The sequence below is a fragment of the Nansenia antarctica genome (assembly GCF_963989245.1).
Source record: "Nansenia antarctica genome assembly, chromosome: 10".
In the NCBI taxonomy this organism is placed as follows: domain Eukaryota; kingdom Metazoa; phylum Chordata; class Actinopteri; order Argentiniformes; family Microstomatidae; genus Nansenia; species Nansenia antarctica.
This window is the reverse complement of record NC_137680.1, coordinates 20,389,970-20,410,363: the sequence shown is the minus strand read 5'-3', so window position 1 is coordinate 20,410,363 and position 20,394 is coordinate 20,389,970. Positions and strand designations below refer to the sequence as shown.

Sequence of the window (20,394 nt, the reverse complement as noted above, 5' to 3'; positions counted from 1 at the left end):
CTACTGGCGCTGGACAAAAGCTACTTTTGTGGAGTGGCCCACCGTTGTTTCCCCATCGGGGGTCATGCAAGTCTTTTCCATAGAATTCAACTCCACTGGAATTCTCTCCCTGTCAATACAGTAGGCTACAGTAGGCTCCAGCTTTTGAAGTGACAGCTCCATAAAAAAGTGAGAATGCAAGGCTACTTTCAATAGACGCACACAATTCATGACACATTTTACATTTTCATTTGGCAGGTGGCAATAAGGCATTTTCAATGTCTCTTTATCTTTATATAAACATTGAGGTCATGTTTACATAATCTGCGTTCATTCATCATGATTATTATCGAATCATATTCGCGGATCAAATAAAACATGATCATTACTGAATTGTTTGAGTAGTTTATTACTCGTGAACAACATTGCATTCAGGGAGATTTCTCATACTTACCCTATTGGAGGCTTTGTCGCGGCGTTAACTTCTCCGAAGTCCATCATACTCTGAATGCGGCTCTGTCCTTGTATTTAAATGTTATCCTCGATATTTCCCTTTCGTCCTGTCAACAAGGACTCCACTGACATCTAACCCCATTGATATCCAAATCAAGTAGGAGCAGGTCAAAATGTGTATTTCGGTGCTTACAATAACTCCCTATATTATGAAACTAATTATAATTGATTTATTATTTAGGAAAACAATAAATGTCTTATTTGTATTTCACATAGATATAACAGGTCCATACGAAAATGGCACTGCTCAAATTGACACTGTCATTTGCATGTCCTAACAACTGTTGTCTACTTCACAACAAAAAAGCGCAGAGAAATTAAATGTCATGTCAAATGACCAAATAAACTGTCACGCACAGTGCTAAAATAACTACTTACTTAGTCGACTCAAACATAGTTACTCAAGTCCCATGTATTGCAAAGAGGAGACTTCAGAATAATCCGTGCGTTTGCCGTTGTCCCTGTTTCAGTCCCAGCCCGCCTTCGTCAGCACCCTACTGTCAATCATGCACATTGGGCGTTCGTAAACACGTTCTGGAAATCTGATCAGCACTCATGGAATGCCTCTTGTCCAATCAAATTACCTGGTCTCTTTATTACGTTTGAACCCAGTGTGCGCTCCGGCGCTCTTAGTGCAATTTTACGAACGCACCCTGGGAATTCATTGCCAGCACCAGCTGGCGAGCGGTACAGAGGACCGCTTTTGACTGAAATATTAATGTATACATATAATATTATAATTCCTTAAATACACAGTATCAGAAAATTACTGCATGAACACAACACTAAATTACAAATGTGTGATAGACTCATATTTTAAACTTATTCAAAGGCGTAATATCGCTACTAATATTGAAGTCTCAACAAAGCGACGTATGATGACAGTTGAGTTTAGCATCAAATGAAATACGTTTTACATTAAACTATACGTGAACATAAAATAGGAATAATACAATAGGAATCTAAACAAACGAATCACTTTAAATTGCTCTATCCTATTGGAAATTCCACTATTTGAATTTAAACTACTGCTCCCAGCATACTTTGCGATAATTATTCAGGAAAACTTCGCCCTTACCGCTGGAGCGAAGTGAGATTACTCCTAGGCGGTGATCTAGAATCAGTTTACCATACACATGTTGTGGCCATCATTCCTAGCAGCTTTATTTAGTTTTATTTTATTTATTTATTTATTTTTCACAATAGTGCTTCGTGATGTCCTGTGAAACAGTCCTATTATCCAGTGGTAAGTCCAGAGACTGTAGACACACGAACAAACAAGCATGAGAATATATACATACAGTATGAGTTGTTGGAATGATCTCAGTAAAATTCAAGCACTGCTATGCATTCCAGCATTCAAGTCATCAGCCATACTACTGTAATCACTCAAAAGTCAAGTTACTTAAAGTAGTAAGTTATAGGACTAATCTCTTACCACAAGAGGTCACTCTGTTACTATCCATCACATACCACACACACTTCACAGTATGGAGTAAAACCACTGCCAATTAGTGCGTTATATCTGAAGAAGAAGATATACTTGTATTCATCCCCAAGGGGAAATGATCTGTTTTGCACACCCACATGCACAAACAAGTCAATGAGTCCACTTGTCTATACAGTCAGTAATGTTCTGTACTGGGTCTATACAGTCAGTAATGTTCTGTACTGGGAGTGGGTCTATATACAGTCAGTAATGTTCTGTACTGGGTCTATACAGTCAGTCATGTTCTGTACTGGGTCTATACAGTCAGTAATGTTCTGGACTGGGTCATGTGTGTTGTGGACCCCAGGCATCGTCGATGCTTCATTCAACTTAAACAGGGAACAAATTAATGAATACAATATTGCTACATGTGCAAACTCTATTGATGCTGTCTGAGAGATTATTTTCCTATGACCATTTCAGGATATATACAGTAGTGTATTTCCCTCGAAACACGTGAGTCTAGAGAAAATGTGTATGAAATGTGACTTATGATCATTTCACAGTACCTCCTACTGTGAGTACAGGAAGTTGCAGCAACAGTATAGTAATACTCAGAAGGTAGTTCATTCGTAACAACAACAACAACAACAATAATAATAATAATAATAAATATAACCGCAAGCAGCAATGGGGCGTGTTCCTACAGATATGTCCCCATAACCATAAATGGAGTGAGATTGACAGACACGGGGTAGATCTACAGACAGGATGTAGATTGACAGATAGGGGGTAGACCTACAGACAGACTATCCCTGTGCATGGCATGTCAAAGTCAGGGCAATTGACTCAATGCACAGTATACTGCATGTCATAGGGGAGGCGCCAAACCTTGCGGCGGCAATAGTGAGGGCAATATATAGTCAACATAATTTACGCATGTTTCTTCAATGTAAGTAAGTAGGCTATGCCACCATTACCAATATAACTGCATTGATCTGCGTTTGTCAAACTTTGTGACAAACTGTTCTGTTTAAGCCCCCCAATACAGAGAACCCATCTATTCCCAACTGCGGAACTATGGTAAATATAGTGAACAAAACAGATCAATCTTTGTTTAAACATGGTAGTGGCCTAGTACCGCAGTCTACAGTGCACATTTGCCTTGGGTTCGAACGCCCATGCCCTGCTGACATGCCCTCTCCTTACTTTCCTGTGTCACTATATCTGTCCAATAAAATGAAAAACATGAGTGGGACTGTCCCACTCAGAATTATTTTTATAAATAATGTATGGTGCATTTCTAGCACATCTGATGTTCTGCTATTGAAGGATAGAAAACCTGTTTTTTTTTAGTGTCACTCATGCAAGATATTTTGTTCAAAATGTGTCTCCACCCTTTAGTAGCTGCTTTCTGCCAAGGACTTGGCCAGACTTTCCAAACAAAGAAAGCCGTGTCTCAACAAGGTTAGATTACTTGCAGTCATGCTAGTCATGTCAATACCTACACCCGTCTTGTGCTACAGTAGATAGATAGATAGATAGACTTTATTTGTCATTGTTACAGTACAGGTACCAAACAACGAAATTTAGGAGGGGAGGCTCCCCTGGTGTTTAAGAAAGGAAAAAGAAACACATTTTGGAAAAAGCATAGATGCATAAAATCACAAGAAGATAAGGAGCTGGTTTACATCAATAGAGGCTATGTACACAATCCACTGTACTATACTGCACAGATAGTCAACTAGGGTTGTCATATTGCACAAGAAAGTATTTTTTCACATTTTTTTAAAGTGTCACAGTTTGCAGGCTTGAAAATGTACATGTTTGTGCCTCAGCACTAGCTGCCATTACAATCCGTCCGGACTTGTCCTGGGCCCAGAACTTAGGCCTTTTCTGTGTTCAGGGCCTTGACGGCCCTGTGGTAGAAGCTGTCCTTCAGTCTGTTTGTCCTAGCGGCCGGGGTCCTGTACCTCCTGTTCGAGGGCAGCTTGACAAAGTGTTCGTGCCCAGGGTGGGTCGGGTCCTTGGAGATCTTGGAGGCCCTCCTGAGACAGCGTGTTTCGTACAGCTCCTCCAGAGAGGGGAGGGTGGCGCCGGTGATCCCCTGTGCTGTTCTCACGACTCTCTGTAGATCGTTTCTCTCCGCTGCCGTGCAGCTGTGGTACCAGTTGGAGATGCCGAAGGTGAGGATGCTCTCCACTGCGCCGTGGTAGAAGGCCACCAGCATCTCCTTCTTGCTGTGTTGTTTCTTGAGGCATCTCAGGGTGTATAGCCGCTGTTGTGCCCTCTTGATGGTGCCTTTAGTGTTGTCCTTCCAGGCCAGGTCATCCCGTATGATGTGTCCCAGGAAACGGAGGTTTGAGACCATCTCTACGCTCTCTCCGTCGATGAGCAGGGGCAGGATCTCGGACTTTTTCCTCCTGTAGTCTACGATGAGTTCCTGGGTCTTTGACTTGTTTAGCAGCAGGTTGTTTACCTTGCACAGCTTGCTCAATTGCTCTACCTCATCCCTGTACGCCGCCTCGTCCCCCCCCGAGATACATCCCACCACGGTGGTGTCGTCTGCAAACTTTACGATGTAGTTGCTGGGGTGGATGGGGGTGAAGTCGTGGGTGTAGAGGTTGTAGAGGATGGGGCTTAGCACGCAGCCCTGGGGTGACCCAGTGCTGAGGCTGAGGGCTGTGGAGGTGTGGGGGCCCACCCGCACCCTCTGGGGGCGGTTGGTCAGGAAGTCCTTGATCCACGCACATATAGAGTGTGATAGACCCAGGTCTAGTAGTTTGGTCACTAGCCTGTCTGGAAGGATGGTGTTAAAGGCGGAGCTGAAGTCCACGAAGAGCAGTCTCGCGTAGCTGTTTCCCCTCTCCAGGTGGGATAGAGTGGCGTGGAGAGTCGTCGCTATGGCGTCCTCTGTGGACCTGTGGGCTCTGTAGGCGAACTGGTATGGATCCAGGTTGGGCGGGAGGCGTGTGAGTATGTGGGCCCGGACTAGTTTCTCGAAGCACTTCATGATGATTGGTGTGAGTGCCACCGGGCGGTAGTCGTTTAGGCAGCTCACCGTGCTTTTCTTCGGGACTGGGATGATAGTTGAGGTTTTCAGGCAGGGTGGGACGGTGGCCTGGGACAGGGACTGGTTAAAGATGTTGGTGAAAACCCCGGCCAGCTGGTCGGCGCAGTCTCTCAGCACCCGTCCCAGGACGCCATCCGGCCCCGAGGCTTTCCTGGGGTCCACCGCCTTCAGTACGCGTCTCACCTCGTGCTCTGTGAGGGTGAGGCTGCTGAGAGCTGGAGAGAGTGGTGTCTGTGTTGTGGTTACCTCCGTTCGCCCCTCGTCGAACCGGGCGTAGAAGGTGTTCAATTCAGTACATGTCAGTACATGTATTCAGTACATGTCAATCCACAAAACCTAGTAGCTACACAATCTTAAGTAAGCCCTGCTTCGTAGCTTTTAGTTGTTGTTGTTTTTTAAGGAAACTTGGACAGATGCAACCAAACATTTGTATGCTTTGAATGGATGAACAAACCAATGAAGTGCAAATTCTTCTGGATTTATTAATAAAAGGTTTAGACACGGGATTGCTGAGAACAAGTATAAACACTGAACACTGGGACAGGGTTTAATATTCTTCCTCATCATCTTCACAGCCGTCACCAGAGTCCAGCCCCACCTCCTCATAGTCCTTCTCCAGGGCAGCCATGTCTTCTCTGGCCTCAGAGAACTCCCCTTCCTCCATGCCCTCACCCACATACCAGTGTACGAAGGCCCTCTTGGCATACATCAGGTCAAACTTATGGTCCAGTCTTGCCCAAGCCTCCGCTATGGCAGTGGTGTTGCTCAGCATGCACACAGCCCTCTGCACCTTGGCCAGGTCTCCCCCTGGCACCACTGTGGGCGGCTGGTAGTTGATGCCCACCTTGAACCCAGTGGGGCACCAGTCCACAAACTGGATAGAGCGGCGGTTCTTGATGGCAGCAATGGAGGCATTGACATCCTTGGGCACAACGTCACCGCGGTACAGCAGGCAGCATGCCATGTACTTGCCCCGCCTAGGGTCGCACTTCACCATCTGGTTGTCTACCTCAAAGCAGGCATTGGTGATCTCAGGGACAGATAGCTGCTCATGGTAGGCCTTTTCTGACGAGATGATGGGAGCATAAGTTACCAAGGGGAAGTGGATACGGGGATAAGGCACCAGATTAGTCTGGAATTCGGTCAAGTCTACATTCAGCGCTCCGTCAAAACGTAGGGAGGCGGTGATTGAGGAGACAATCTGGGCGATGAGGCGGTTGAGGTTTCCATAAGAGGGCCGGTCCACTCCAAGGTTACGCTTGCAAATGTCAAAGATGGCCTCATTGTCCACCATGAAGGCACAGTCGGAGTGCTCCAGGGTGGTGTGGGTGGTCAGGATGGAGTTGTAGGGCTCCACCACTGCTGTGGACACCTGGGGAGCTGGATAGATTGAGAATTCCAGCTTGGACTTCTTCCCATAGTCCACAGACAGGCGCTCCATCAACAGAGAAGCGAATCCAGAACCCGTCCCACCGCCAAAGCTGCGGAAGATGAGGAACCCTTGGAGTCCGGTGCACTGGTCAGACTGGAAACAAGTCACACCCAATTCAACAGAGGTTTACTTCCTTGCAGAGACGCCAAAGAAATGGCTAAAGAAGATGGATTAGCAATAATGATACATGTACCACATCACTTTTGTAGAGCCTTACCATTTTACGCATTCTGTCCAACACAGAGTCCACAATTTCCTTGCCGATGGTGTAATGGCCACGGGCGTAGTTGTTGGCAGCATCCTCCTTGCCATTGATGAGCTGTTCAGGGTGATATAGCTGACGGTAGGGTCCATTCCGGATCTCATCTAGAAAAGCAGTCACAATGAAATATATGCAGAAAATAAATCAAGGCAACTAGTCATTGGAGTACCACACAAGAGAAGTTAAGCTTCACATGCTACAAACACAGACTACATGTAATGCAGTGTCATTTCAGGTCTATGAACCATCTACCAGTGTAGGGCAAGATTGCAAATCCTTACCAACAACTGTAGGCTCCAGATCAACAAAAACAGACCTGGGAACATATTTCCCACTTCCAGTCTCACTGAAGAAGGTTCCAAATGATGAGTCAGCCAATGCAACAGCACCAGAGCCTGCATGGACTGTCCCATCTGGCTGGATACCATGTTCCAGGCAATACAACTCCCAGCATGCATTGCCCATTTGGACACCTGCTTGGCCGATGTGTACAGAGATGCACTCCCTCTGTTAAGAAAAACACTTAATCTTAGACTAACAAGTCAAATCGTTGTCATTCTGTACCAGCTACCATTTATCTAAATTGTGTACCAACAGGATTACTGTGATAGGCATGGTGGGGCTCACCATGTAAAACTGAATTAATTGAGGATCCAAATACTGTGTTAGTGTGCAAGCAGAACTTCAGAAAGAAATGCACCTTACATTTCAAACAAAGATTAATCAGTTCAAGGAGGTATACTTACCATCGTTCAGCAGTTGGCAATGGACGTTCTTCTTTGAAATGAATGTTTGCTAAACAACACCCTGAAACAAATGTCACACAAATCACATGAGGTCAACTATTTTTTAAGAGTAATTCAGTTGTGTTAGTGACAGCAGCATGGCCTACTTGCTTTTATTATTCTACAGCACAACACAGACATTCTAGCTTACTCACCTTGAACATAATGCCTTCTGAGTAAATTATGCTGATTATATAGGGCAGTCACCTGCCCTCAATGCTGCAGTGGGTGTGGCATTCATAACCTCAACAATCCAGTGCAGTGGGTGTGGCGTTCATAACCTCAACAATCCAGTGCAGTGGGTGTGGCATTCATAACCTCAACAATCCAGTGCAGTGGGTGTGGCGTTCAATTGAACTTCATTTAAAGGAATAGTGAGCCCAGATGAGTGCTAAGCAAATTGGACATCACTTTTTTTGTATATGGTTACAATTGATTCTCGCTGTGACTCTTTCAATTTATGAAATTGGTTATTCCAAATCCTTTTCTGTATCTCTAAGTAAATGACACTTCACATGCTAAACATATCTCATGTATTTCACCACAATAGAGCAAGCTTTCACATCACTACTGACAACTGTAGATTCCAGATTAATAGCTCTAAGCATATTCAGGGATGGAATTTATGGATTTGGGGCTCTGGCTAGCTGGGCTAATAGATAGGAATTGCTAGTAGCCTGGCTATGATGATACTAGCCCAGTTTATGTAGTTGTACAAGCGAGAGTATATACAGTTAGGTCCATATATATTTGGACACAGACAGAATATGTGTTATTTTAACTGTTTACCAAAACATCTTCAAGCTAGTTAGATAATTAATATGGGCTTAAAGTGCAGACTCTCAGCTTTAGGGTAAGGGTATTCACATCCAAATTGAAGGAAGGGTTTAGGAATTACAGCTCTTTAATATGTAGCTCCCTATTTTTCAAGGGACCAAAAGTAATTGGACAATTGACTCAAAAGCTGTTTCATGGGCCAGTGTGGGCTATTCCTTCATTATTTCTTTATCAATTAAGCAGGTAAAAGGTCTGAGTTGATTCCAAGTGTGGAATTTGCATTTGGAAGCCGTTGCTGTATACGCACAACATGCAGTCAACGGACCTCTCAATGCAAATGAAACAGGCCATACTTACAAAAACAACCCACAAATCCATCAGAGAGATAGAGGGAACATTAGGAGTGGCCAAATTAACTGTTTGGTACATTCTGAGAAAGAAAGAACGCACTGGTGAGCTTGGCACCACGGAAGACAAGAGTGGTGGATGATCACAGGATCCTTTAGTTTACATAGTAAAGAAAAACCCCTTCACAACATCCAGCCAAGTGAAGAACAGTCTTACAGTTGTAACAAAAACAGTGTAACAGGTTTGGCAAATAATAAGTTGATAAAATAACAACACACATAGTATTGCTTTAAAGAGCAAAAGCTATTCCTTTTCCCCCAGTGTTTGGGGAAGATGCTTTACAAGAAGACCACATCACATTTGTTGGGTGTTTGGTGAACTTGAAATTCTCAACAACAACCATAAAAGTCAAACTTCTGCTCGGGGGTGGGGGTCGTTTTGTCCTTGGTAGTTAAAATTAAAACAAAGCAAATCTCACCTGTGTGTCTTTGACCTCAATAAGGTGGATGACAAAGTTGTCCAGGTGCCCGTCCTTGTCCAGGGTGATCTGTAGCCTGTCGCTATGCATTCCAGCATTCCAGTCATCAGCCATACTACTGTAATCACTCAAAAGTCAAGTTACTTAAAGTAGTAAGTTATAGGACTAATCTCTTACCACAAGGGGTCACTCTGTTACTATCCATCACATACTACGCACACTTCACAGTATGGAGTAAAACCACTGCCAATTAGAGGGTTATATCTGAAGAAGAAGATATACTTGTATTCATCCCCAAGGGGAAATTATCTGTTTTGCACACCCACATGCACAAACAAGTCAATGAGTCCACTTGTCTATACAGTCAGTAATGTTCTGTACTGGGTCTATACAGTCAGTAATGTTCTGTACTGGGTCTTTCCAGTCAGTAATGTTCTGGACTGGGTCATGTGTGTTGTGGACCCCAGGCATAGCTGCTGCTTCATTAAACTTAAACAGGGAACACATGAATGAATACAATATTGCTACATGTGCAAACTCTATTGATGCTGTCTGAGAGATTAATATCTATGACCATTTCAGGATATATACAGTAGTGGAGGGAAACACGTGAGTCTAGAGAAAATGTGTATGAAATGTGACTTTTATGATCTATGAACTTGCAGCGACAGTATAGTAATACTCAGAAGGTAGTTCATTCGTAACAACAACAACAATAATAATAACAACAATAATAATAATAATAATAATGATAATAATGCCATCTAACTGACGCTTTTATCCAACGCGACTTACATTGCAGTCAGTGCATATGTTTCAGTACGGTCCCAGCGGGATATTTCCTAAAAGAAGAAAGAAAGCCCCAAACAGGAAATGTTTGAGGTTTTTCGGTTTGTTGCAGACAAAGACATAAAACTTTTTCCACCCCTAAGCCAATCAAAATCCAACAACCGGGTTGACGATTCTTACATTAAGAAAGACAACACCAAAGAGCCACTGATTACTGATCATGTCTATGTCAGGTGAGTACATATTCTGATACAAAACAGGAGAAGAGGAAACCTACACTAAATTCTAAAATATATCCTTATTAGGCTTTTACTATTCTTCTTCTCTTAAGAGAAACACATATTGATTTATGAATAGATTTAACAAGTCATGTCCAAATGATATGATACTGTAGAAAGATGAACAACAATGAATTATTGTATGTATGGAGTAGTATAAGTATAGCCTTTTAATTTCAATTCTGATTTTAATACTTAACTTGTGAGGACTTGTTTTCATGTCTGAAGGCAGAAATATTGCATACACCTGTAGGTGTCAGAGCAGCCCAGTAATCTTTATGACTTATTTATTGTGCTGACTTGCTAGTAAAATACATCTAGTATTGATCCAGGGACACAAAGATGACTTAATACAGGTGCATCTCAAACCAATTGAATATCATGGAAAAGTGCATTAGTTTCTGTAATTTAACTCAAAAAGTGAAACTTTAATATATTCTAGATTCATTACACATGAAATGAAATATTTCAAGCCTTTTTTGTTTTAATGTTGATGATTACGGCTTACAGCTCATGAAAGTCAAACATCCAGTATCTCAACATATTAGTATGTATATATTTTATAAATCCTTTTTTTGTCTTATGTAATATTCGAATATTTTGAGATATTGGATTTTCATGAGCTGTTAGCCATAATCGTCAACATTAAAACAAAAAAGTTAATATTTCACTTCATGTGTAATGAATCTAGATTCTAGATTCTAGAATATATAAAAGTTTCAATTTTTGAATTAAATTACGGAAAATAATGAACTTTTCCACAATATTCCCATTTTTTGAGATGCACCTGTAAGGCTAAACAAAAATAATACAACTATTTTTACTTTCTGCAGAGAGTACAACATATAATTATGAAGACTACTATAATGAAGATACGCTTGATGGCCAAGCAGGCCAACTATGCAACAATGGTAACGTGAAGGAGTTTGGACGGGTATTCCTCCCCACTCTTTACAGCTTGGTCTTCATCATCGGGTTCATCGGTAATGGCCTGGTGGTGTGTGTCCTGGTGAAGTACCGCCACAAGAGCAACATGACAGACATATGCCTCTTCAACCTGTCCATGTCAGACCTTCTGTTTGTCATCTCTCTGCCTTTCTTGTCTCACTATGCCGCCACAGCAGAATGGGTCTTTGGGGACTTCATGTGCCGGCTGGTGACAGGATTGTATGTCCTGGGTTTCTATGGCAGCATCTTCTTCATGGTGATCATGACTTTGGACCGCTATGTGGTCATAATTCATACTCATACCATGGCCAGGCACAGGTCAGTCCGGTGTGGGATAGCTCTGTCTATGATTGTGTGGGCCCTCAGCATGGGTGCCGCTCTTCCCACAATCGTCTTCACACTGACCGATGAAGGGAAAAATGGATCTGGGTTTACATGTAAACAAGAGTATCCTGTTGATACCTTGTGGAGAGAGTTTGTGTATTTGGAAATGAATGTCTTGGGCCTCCTATTCCCGCTTTGCGTCATGGTGATTTGCTATTCCAGGATCATTTCGACTTTAGTGAATATCAAAAGCACAAAGAAGCATAGGGTCATCAAACTGATATTGGTTATAGTAGCTGTCTTTTTCTGCTTCTGGGCCCCATACAATGTTGTCATTTTTCTACGTTATCTGCAATATCAGTTGTATTTCACTGACTGTATGGTATTACAAAAGATAGATCTGGCTATGCAGTGGACAGAAGTGATAGCATTTACACACTGCTGCTTGAATCCAATTATCTATGCCTTTGCTGGACAGAAATTCATGACACTCGTCATGAAGCTACTGAGGAAATGGATGCCTATGTGCTTTCCCAGACATCTTTCCAGTGAGTTGTCTGAGCGAAGATGCTCAGCGTATTCCAACAGATCCTCTGAAAAAACCTCTACAAGAATCCTGTAGCATCCTGTAGGGAAAAAAATAAGTAAACTCTGAGGACCATTTAAAACAGATCACAAAACATTTAAGAGAAAGACTGTTGTTGCCAGGGGGAATTCTCAAAAGGAAACAATTATGGCGCTGCACCCTAGCAATGAGTGCTACTGCTAATGAATGCTTAGAGTTAATTTGTAAAGTTATTTGTAGACATTTTGTATATTTGCATGCTTCAATGCCAGATGTACCTGAGAATATATTACTGTAATCTCAGGCATAGTGTAAGACATAGAGAATGAATGATTATGTAAATATCAGTGTACCTGTTTTAACTGGTAGGAAAACATTCTTCACCTTTTCATCTGTTGAATTTGCATGTAGGCTAACATAGTTTTCTTCTCAAAATGTGATTGACACTTGCTTGGGCCTCTGCTATTTAACAAATAACAACAAAGCTGCATTGGATTTCTGAGCAAATCGTGACGTTAGAATTATAAGGTTCTATCTCCATTTTTGTCAAAATTTAGTTTTTTACATAATCTGATCCATTAGGTGTTTATTAATGCCTGTGTGGTGTTATTTTTAAAATGTTGACATTTTTGAGTTAGTAATTCATAAAATACAAAGGTTCCAACTCACAAAACATAATGGAATGTAAAAACTTTGACGCTCAATATCTCTGAACTGCCCTAAACGGAGATAGAACCTTAGAATTCTAAGCTCACGAAATGTCATATGCTGCTTCCTGTTTCACACCTTTTAAAGCTGAGACTGCTGGTATGAAAATACACAACACATTAGAGAGGGTTGTCATGGTGATAGCCACACCATTTGTCCCCCTTTTTTTTTTTCTTTAATTGTTTGTTTGTGGGATACTCTCTGTATTCAAAGTGCATTCATTTGTAAATTGCAATAAAGTTGTTTTTCAGTGACATACCTTTTCCTGTACCCCAATAATGTGCCGCAAATACTCTCATATCTTAGGAACAAGCTGAAGTTTTGTTTGTAACGGTTCAGGTTCTAGTTTCACACCTTTGAATAAACAACAACAACTTCTTCTTTTTGCACATGAATACAGAAACATCTCAAAAAATGACCTCATAATAAGTGTTTCATTAAACATAGTCTTGAGACAGTGGAACCACAAAATGAACTTAGCTGTTCCTCATTTCTTTTGTTGCTTAGCGTTAGCCAAACACAGCCTATACTGTAACTCTGGTGCCTGCTGCTAAAACTGTCACCTACATGTTTTCACTCTTACTTGTCCTATACACCGAATGACTAGAGACCTGATGATGAATGGTACCAGGCATTCCCACAAATCATGACTGAAATTATAAGCATATCTTATACTGTAACTTCCAGTATGTGATTCATGTTGTTGACACTGACAGCCACCTTAAAATAAAGGAATGAGTTTCAGATGACCATGGAAATTACTAAATTACAATCACCAATGCAGTATCTCTTGATTCTGACATAATGCCTAATTAATGCTGTTATAGGACTGATACAACATATCGTGAGCTTAGAATTATACGGTTCTATATCCGTTTAGGGTAGTTCAGAGATATTGAGCATCAAAGTTTTTACATTCCATTATGTTTTGTGAGATGGAACCTTTATATTGTATGAATTACTAACTCAAAAATTTTAAACATAAACTTAACATTTTTAAAAATAACACCACACAGGCATTAATAAACACCTGATGGATCAGATTATGTAAAAAACTTTTTTTGACAAAAATTGAGATAGAACCTTATAATCCTAACGTCACGATATGACAAGTATCACAGGAAATGCTTTTTTTTCTTGTCTAAAAAAGTAGTGGCTTGAACTACTCTGAAGACAACCCGGTCTTTTGTTGTTGATGCAAACCTTTATCTGATTGAGAGAAGCATGCACTTACTAGACCACAACAATACCTCCAACACCTCCATGCAGTGCGATAAAATAGTAATATACTGCTTAAGATACTGATGATGCTTGTGTAAACTCATACAAGTAATATGCTGCTATCAGACTCCTATAGATTGTATCACTTTTTGACACTCAGAGAAAAAGAGAAAACATAACAGTCCTGCATTATCTGCTAATCTTTCAAAATGAGTTCAATATTAGTTGAATGCCACCAATTGAAATACTACTGTATAACCCCCACTTAATTCCCTTCCAGAATGATTAGATATGGGCTTCTGACAGGAAACCACACTCACACCTCAGTCTGCTCATCTCTGCACAGCACACCTTTACAAGAAATGAGTTACAGGAATTGCGACACCAATAGTAGACAGAGGAGAAAGCACAAGTATAGTGGCCTCGGGTTGAGACAACATACAATATCATCAGAAGGAAGATAACGAGAAGAGGTTGTGTTAAAGATTGGGGTAAATAATGTACATTTTCTCTTTATATCTGCGTTGAAATCTGTAACCTGTAAACCTGTACCTGTGACGACGACATCACACACATTCACACTGTGTGTACTGTGTGAATGGGTGTCAGTCACAGGAAATAGGGGTCGAAAGAAGGGGTGTCAATGTTCACAACGGGTGGTGTGTATCACACATGTGGTCTTGATGGTTTGATTCTGGTTAGAATAAAAGGTTTGGGGCATAAGGTTTTCTATGAATGCATACTAGACTCATTGTAGTCAGACTCGATATTCTGGGTTCCGAAACTTAAAGCAATTTAAAATAAAGAAAGACATTTAAGCATGATTTTAATACAAGTTCATAAGTTCAAAATTGGAAAGTTATTACACATGATAAAGACTAGATAACCATATAGGATCACTTTTTTTTATCCTAAAGATCTTTGTGTGATAAGGACATATATAACCTTTTCCAAGAATACTGCATTTCAAAATGTTATTGGTATAACATGCAAATTGGGTGAATTCCCACGGACTGTTTAGACGTGTTGAATGACACGTTTTTTTCTCTCAGTTTCTTGTGATGTTTCAAGGATTCCATTCAATGGAAACATAGATTCATAAAAGATATACTGTAGGATGCAGATTACCACTGAGAGATTGTGCCTTCATAAAGCAGTAATTAAACCACAGTATGATGCATTGATGGAAAAGTACAGAACAGATTTATGGGAAATAGAACAATCCATTGTCTATTGGATTGGATAGATCAGTATATCTAATCTATGAAGAAAATAAGTGAGTTTCTTTCCTCACCATTTAACATTATAGGATGTGCTCACCTTTCGTTACTAATTATTATATATATATTTTTTTTTTAGCAAGATGAACCCAACCGAGGCCTACGACAGCAGAGAATATGATTACGACTACAGCTCCACCAGCCCCTGCAGTACAGGCACCAGCTTATCACAGGGTTCCAGCTTCCAACCTATACTCTTCTATCTGTTGTTCTGCCTTGGGCTGCCAGGCAACATCATGGTGCTCTGGGTCCTCCTCAAATACATCAAACTGAAGAGCATGACAGATGTGTGTCTCCTGAACCTGGCTCTCTCTGACCTGCTCTTGGTCCTGTCCTTGCCTCTCTGGGGTTACTACAGCCAGGGGCATGAGCTGGTGGGGGACAGCCCGTGTAAGTTGATGATTGTTGTCTACCAGGTGGGCTTCTACAGCGGCACTCTCTTTGTGACACTCATGAGTGTGGACCGCTACCTGGCCATCGTACACGCCATATCAGCCAGGAGGGCCAGGACGCTGCGTTACGGAGCGGTGGCGAGCGCCGTCATCTGGGCGGGGTCCATCGGAGCGGCGCTCCCCGAGGCCATCTTCGCAGGTGTGTGGGAGGAGGACGGCAGCACGAGCTGCCAGAAGATCTACCCCGAGAACACCGAGAGGACATGGAAATTGTTCCAGAACTTCGGCGAGAATGTAGTGGGACTCTTCCTCTGTCTGCCCGTCATGGGGTACTGTTACATCAGCATTCTTGCCGTGTTACAGAGGTCAAGGAACTCCAAAAAGGACAGGGCGATGAAACTGATCCTGGCCATCGTGTGTGTGTTTGTAGTCTGCTGGGTGCCTTACAACATAGTGGTCTTCCTCAAGACCCTGCAGATGTTTGATATCAACAACAGCGACTGTGAGGTTTCACTGCAGGTCGACACAGCTTTAGGCGTGACGGAGTCCATTGCACTGGCTCACTGCTGTATAAACCCAGTCATCTACGCTTTTGTAGGAGAAAAGTTCAGGAAGTGTTTAAGCAATATGTTCTCTAGGTATTCACTTTGTAAACACCTCAACAGACACGCAGTAATCCACAGCAGAACTTCCGAAAACGAGACATCCAACACAACTGTGTGATTGTATTGTTGAAGGACACATGCTTCCAGTGTTGATAACACTTCTGATAACATTTTGCTTACAAAACTCAATCTGAAGACAGCATTTACAGATCACTTGGTTTAACACCTGGTGTTTAGGATGAGTTGAGCTGTTTCTGCCTTGCTCAAACAAATATTTGAGATACTTGTTGCTGCGGTTTCATTAGTCACTTTTCTCCCATTCTGTGTTTGAGGTGTACCAACATTCAAATATGCCTGTCGTCTTCAATTTCTTTCCGATTTCAATGTATGACACATCATTTGAAAGCTTACAATCTGTAGTTTCAGAATATGTAAAACAAACTGAGGCAACAGGTTGATGAAAACACTGGCTGGTGTCACAGCTTCCCCATTCTACTTTTTCAGAGGGACTATTCCAATTGTATGCACGCATTATTGTATAGATCTTTTGCACATAACATCATGACATAACAATTCTTTAAATGTAAGCAACAAATGCAGTTGCTCTATGATGGCTTACAAATTAAAATGTAACAAACAATTTTGAGTGTACTTTTTTCCCTATTTTAATTGTGAGTAGAAAAGCATACATATCACACACCCACACCCACAAACACACACATACACACACAGTGACTGGCCCCACCACCTCTACACGGCAGTCGTGCTGCCCGATCACGTCTCTTCACAACACTGGCTCCCCGCTGGTGGAATGAGCTTCCCACGGCTGTCAGAACTGCAGAGTCACTACCCATCTTCCGTCGTAGACTGAAGACCCATTTCTTCAGATTACACCTTAACTGCTCCTCCTGAGACATCTTCTGCCCCTCAGCACTGCGTCTCCTAAAGACACCCGCTTTCCCCTCTACTGTGTCCCTAAAAACGTATATTTCCCCCCTTGTACTGTTTCTCTGTTTCTCCAGTGTAAAAAAGAAAGAAAGAAAAAAAAAGTTTAGAAGAAGGTGATAGAAGAAGGTTTTTCCTTCTATCAATGGCCCCGGGCCTGAGCTGGATTACTCTTCCTGCTACGACTGGTGGATTGATGTTTCACTTGCTTAGTATTCAAATGTATTGATTGTAAGTCGCTTTGGAATAAGTCGTCTGCTAAATGCCAAAAATGTAAACGTAAATGTAAACAGAGACAACATGTTTGTATGCATATCTTGTGAGTCGCTGTGACCAGTATTCAGACAGTTTGTTTTCCACACTGCACATTCAGCAGGGCAACACCATTGGGGGTGTCCACACTCAAAATCACAATTGGAGACAAAAATACCAGGTGCTTTAACAGATAGAAATCTGTGTTCACCTATCCAGCTCAGAAGATACTATAATTTATTCAAATGGGGTATCATGATACAGCACGAACCACCAACCTGCAAATGTCTCTAATGGAAAATATCCTGACGTGCAACTATAATTGCATGTGAGTACTGCAAGAAACATGTTGTCAAAAAGATCATGCCCTCTTCCCTAGACTAGAGAAAGAACACTTCATTCAGATATTTCTAGGCCCTGGACAATCTAGACACATTGATGGCAGCTACTAGATTGAAATCAAGTGTAATACTGAAACACAACTGTGAACATTTCAAACCTGCAAACTGCGACACTTTAAATGAATGTGCAATAACACTATGTGCAATATGACAACCCTCGGGTACATAAGGTTCAGAGATAGGAAATGTTAGAATAGGTATAGCATAGCATAGAGTATAGCACAGTGTTTTATTTGTATAGTATAGTATAGTGGATAGTGTACATAGCCTTTATTTATGTAAACCAGCTCTTTTCCCTTCTTGTTTTTAGTTTTTTTTTTCCTAGCACCACAGGAGCCCCCCCTCCCAAATTTCGTTGTTTGGTACCTGTACTATATCAATGACAATAAAGACCATTCATTCATTCATTCAGATATGAACGTCTGTAGTTTAAACAGGAAATACAGTATGTGGTATCTCTGTAAGCCATTGTTTCACAGACTTACAAGACAAACAAAACACTAACTAATGACCCAGATAAACCCCAACATCTAAAAGGAGTAATGAGAGTCAAGAGAGTGAATGTCATCTGTCCACAAAAAAACATTTTGTAAGAGACTTTGATCTTTCTGACAATACTGTCGGCCTGATATACTGTCTGACTGACATTCATCTTCATAGATTATATTACATTTGTTAAACAATGTGAATTGAATCAGTAATAACCATATTCTCTGAATATGGCATTAAGAATAAGAATGCAGTCATGCATATGCAGAGGCATATACAATTGCTACGGTAACCACATTGCTCTGTAAAGGTGAGTTGCCATAGAAACACCACGAGTGTGCAGCACGCACAGGATTTCCTGCTTGTCTGTGCCTCAGCAGCCTCCAGCATGGTAGTCATGTGACCACGTGTAGCTTCTAGGAGCAGTGACAAATGGAGCAGCGTTCTCCTGATCCTACCGCCAATGTTTGAAGTGTGGACATCCACCTTTCTTTAAATAGACACATCACCCCCAACCTCAAATCACTTCACTGGCTCCCCGTCTCCCTCAGAATTGAATTCAAGGTCTCCCTCCTCACCCACCAGTGCATTCATGGAACTGCCCCCCCCCCCCCCTACCTCAAGGTACTCCTCCATACCCCTCAGACCTCCTCACGCACCCTCCGTTCTACTGCCACCAACCTCCTCAAGACCCCCAGGACCAAGCTCCGCACCATGGGAGATCGGGCCTTCTGCTCGGCTGCTCCCAGGCTGTGGAATGCTCTCCCTGACCACCTAAGGGCATCACAGTCTGTGGATGCTTTTAAACGAGGCCTTAAAGCCTACCTTTTTAATAGAGCCTTTTTTTGCCTTTTAATGTTTATTGTTTTATCTTCTTGTTTTTAATTGTAGCACTTTGAGATTTCTTATGTAAAGTGCTTTTACAAATAAAATGTATTATTATTATTATTATTATTATTAAATGACGGAACGATGAATAATCCATCACATAGACCATACACCGTGTGCTCTGCCCCTAACAGTAACCCTAAAAGTCCAGCCCAGTGTCAATACCATTGCAAAGACTCAATACACAGAAATCAGCAGTCATGAATGCTCGTTTTTTTATTTTTTATATATACATTTCTTACGCTTTTAATCCAAAGTGATTTACAATTACAAATGAATTACAGGGACATTCCCCCTGGAGTAACTGAGGGCTAAGTGCCTTAGTCAAGGGCACACGAGTGGTAGTGTTTCAGGCGGGATATGAACTCACAACCTTCCGAACACCAGTCCAACTCTCTATCCACTAGACCAGTGGTTCTCAAACCTCTCCTCTGGGACCCCCAGCCGCTCCACATATTTGATCTATTCCACCACCAACACATACTTGCTTTGTATTTGATTAGTTGAATCAGGTGTGCTGGTGGTGGAACAGATCAAATACGTGGAGCGGCTGGGGGTCCCCGTGGAGAGGTTTTGAGAACCACTGCCCTAGACCACCACTACTCCTCTATGCTTCCTGTTGCACTTCTGCTAAAATTGTTGTTATGACTAGGAATGAAGTTGCACAAGCAAGATTTGGCTAAACAAACATCCCAAACGACATTCATGTAATAATTAACAACAGCTAGACAGTTGCATGTTAAACCAGATCTTGCTGGTGGTGTGAAAAATACAAAATACAATTCTTCATCATTATTTGATCACAAGTCATGCACATTTGCATGCATCCCCTCATGGAAAGGGCATGCGTCCTTGAAAGTGGACAAGACAGCAGCTGCGGTCCTGGTTTCTGTCCATACCTAATTAAAATCTTTGAGCATCAGGAAGTCGTGAGCTTAGAATTATAAGGTTATATCTCCGTTTAGGGCAGTTCAGAGATATTGAGCTTCAAAATTCCATTCCATTATGTTTTGTGAGATGGAACCTTTGTATTTTATTAATTACTAACAATGTCAACATTTAAAAAATAACACCACACAGGCATTAATAAACACCTAATGGATCAGATTATGTAAAAAACTAAATTTTTACAAAAATGGAGATAGAACCTTATAATTCTAACGTCACGAAGTGTCAAGCCAAAGTCCCCACCCAAACTCTTTGTGGCTTGAAAGGCCCCTAAAATATCTGCAG

The 20,394-nt window shown here is 41.7% G+C and overlaps 4 protein-coding genes across 4 annotated transcripts in view; 2 read left to right on the top strand and 2 right to left on the bottom strand.

Annotated features, from left to right (window-relative positions):
* Window positions 1-548, bottom strand: part of cobl (cordon-bleu WH2 repeat protein) — a 52,597-nt gene extending 52,049 nt beyond the window's left edge. Inside the window, exon 1 of the mRNA XM_080540865.1 lies at window positions 434-548. Within this exon, the coding sequence (XP_080396991.1) occupies window positions 434-480 (47 nt within the window). The 5' untranslated portion in view covers window positions 481-548. The remainder of the gene's footprint in view (window positions 1-433) is intronic.
* Window positions 549-5,541: 4,993 nt separating this feature from the next.
* On the bottom strand, window positions 5,542-7,192 carry LOC308166540 (tubulin alpha chain-like; the record flags this gene model as incomplete). The annotated part of the gene is made up of 3 exons (XM_080540866.1): window positions 6,970-7,192; window positions 6,644-6,792; window positions 5,542-6,519 (listed from the first exon to the last, which is right to left on the bottom strand). Exons 1-3 carry the CDS (start codon window positions 7,151-7,153, stop codon window positions 5,542-5,544), a joined length of 1,311 nt encoding a protein of 436 aa, XP_080396992.1. The 5' UTR covers window positions 7,154-7,192.
* Window positions 7,193-10,085: 2,893 nt separating this feature from the next.
* On the top strand, window positions 10,086-12,037 carry LOC308166736 (C-C chemokine receptor type 2-like; the record flags this gene model as incomplete). The annotated part of the gene is made up of 2 exons (XM_080541063.1): window positions 10,086-10,098; window positions 11,037-12,037. 2 exons carry the CDS (start codon window positions 10,086-10,088, stop codon window positions 12,035-12,037), a joined length of 1,014 nt encoding a protein of 337 aa, XP_080397189.1.
* A 3,235-nt stretch (window positions 12,038-15,272) lies between these two features.
* Window positions 15,273-16,304, top strand: LOC308166735 (C-C chemokine receptor type 4; the record flags this gene model as incomplete). The annotated part of the gene is made up of 1 exon (XM_080541062.1): window positions 15,273-16,304. The coding sequence occupies one exon, from the start codon at window positions 15,273-15,275 to the stop codon at window positions 16,302-16,304; it is 1,032 nt and encodes a 343-aa protein (XP_080397188.1).
* Window positions 16,305-20,394: the final 4,090 nt, after the last annotated feature.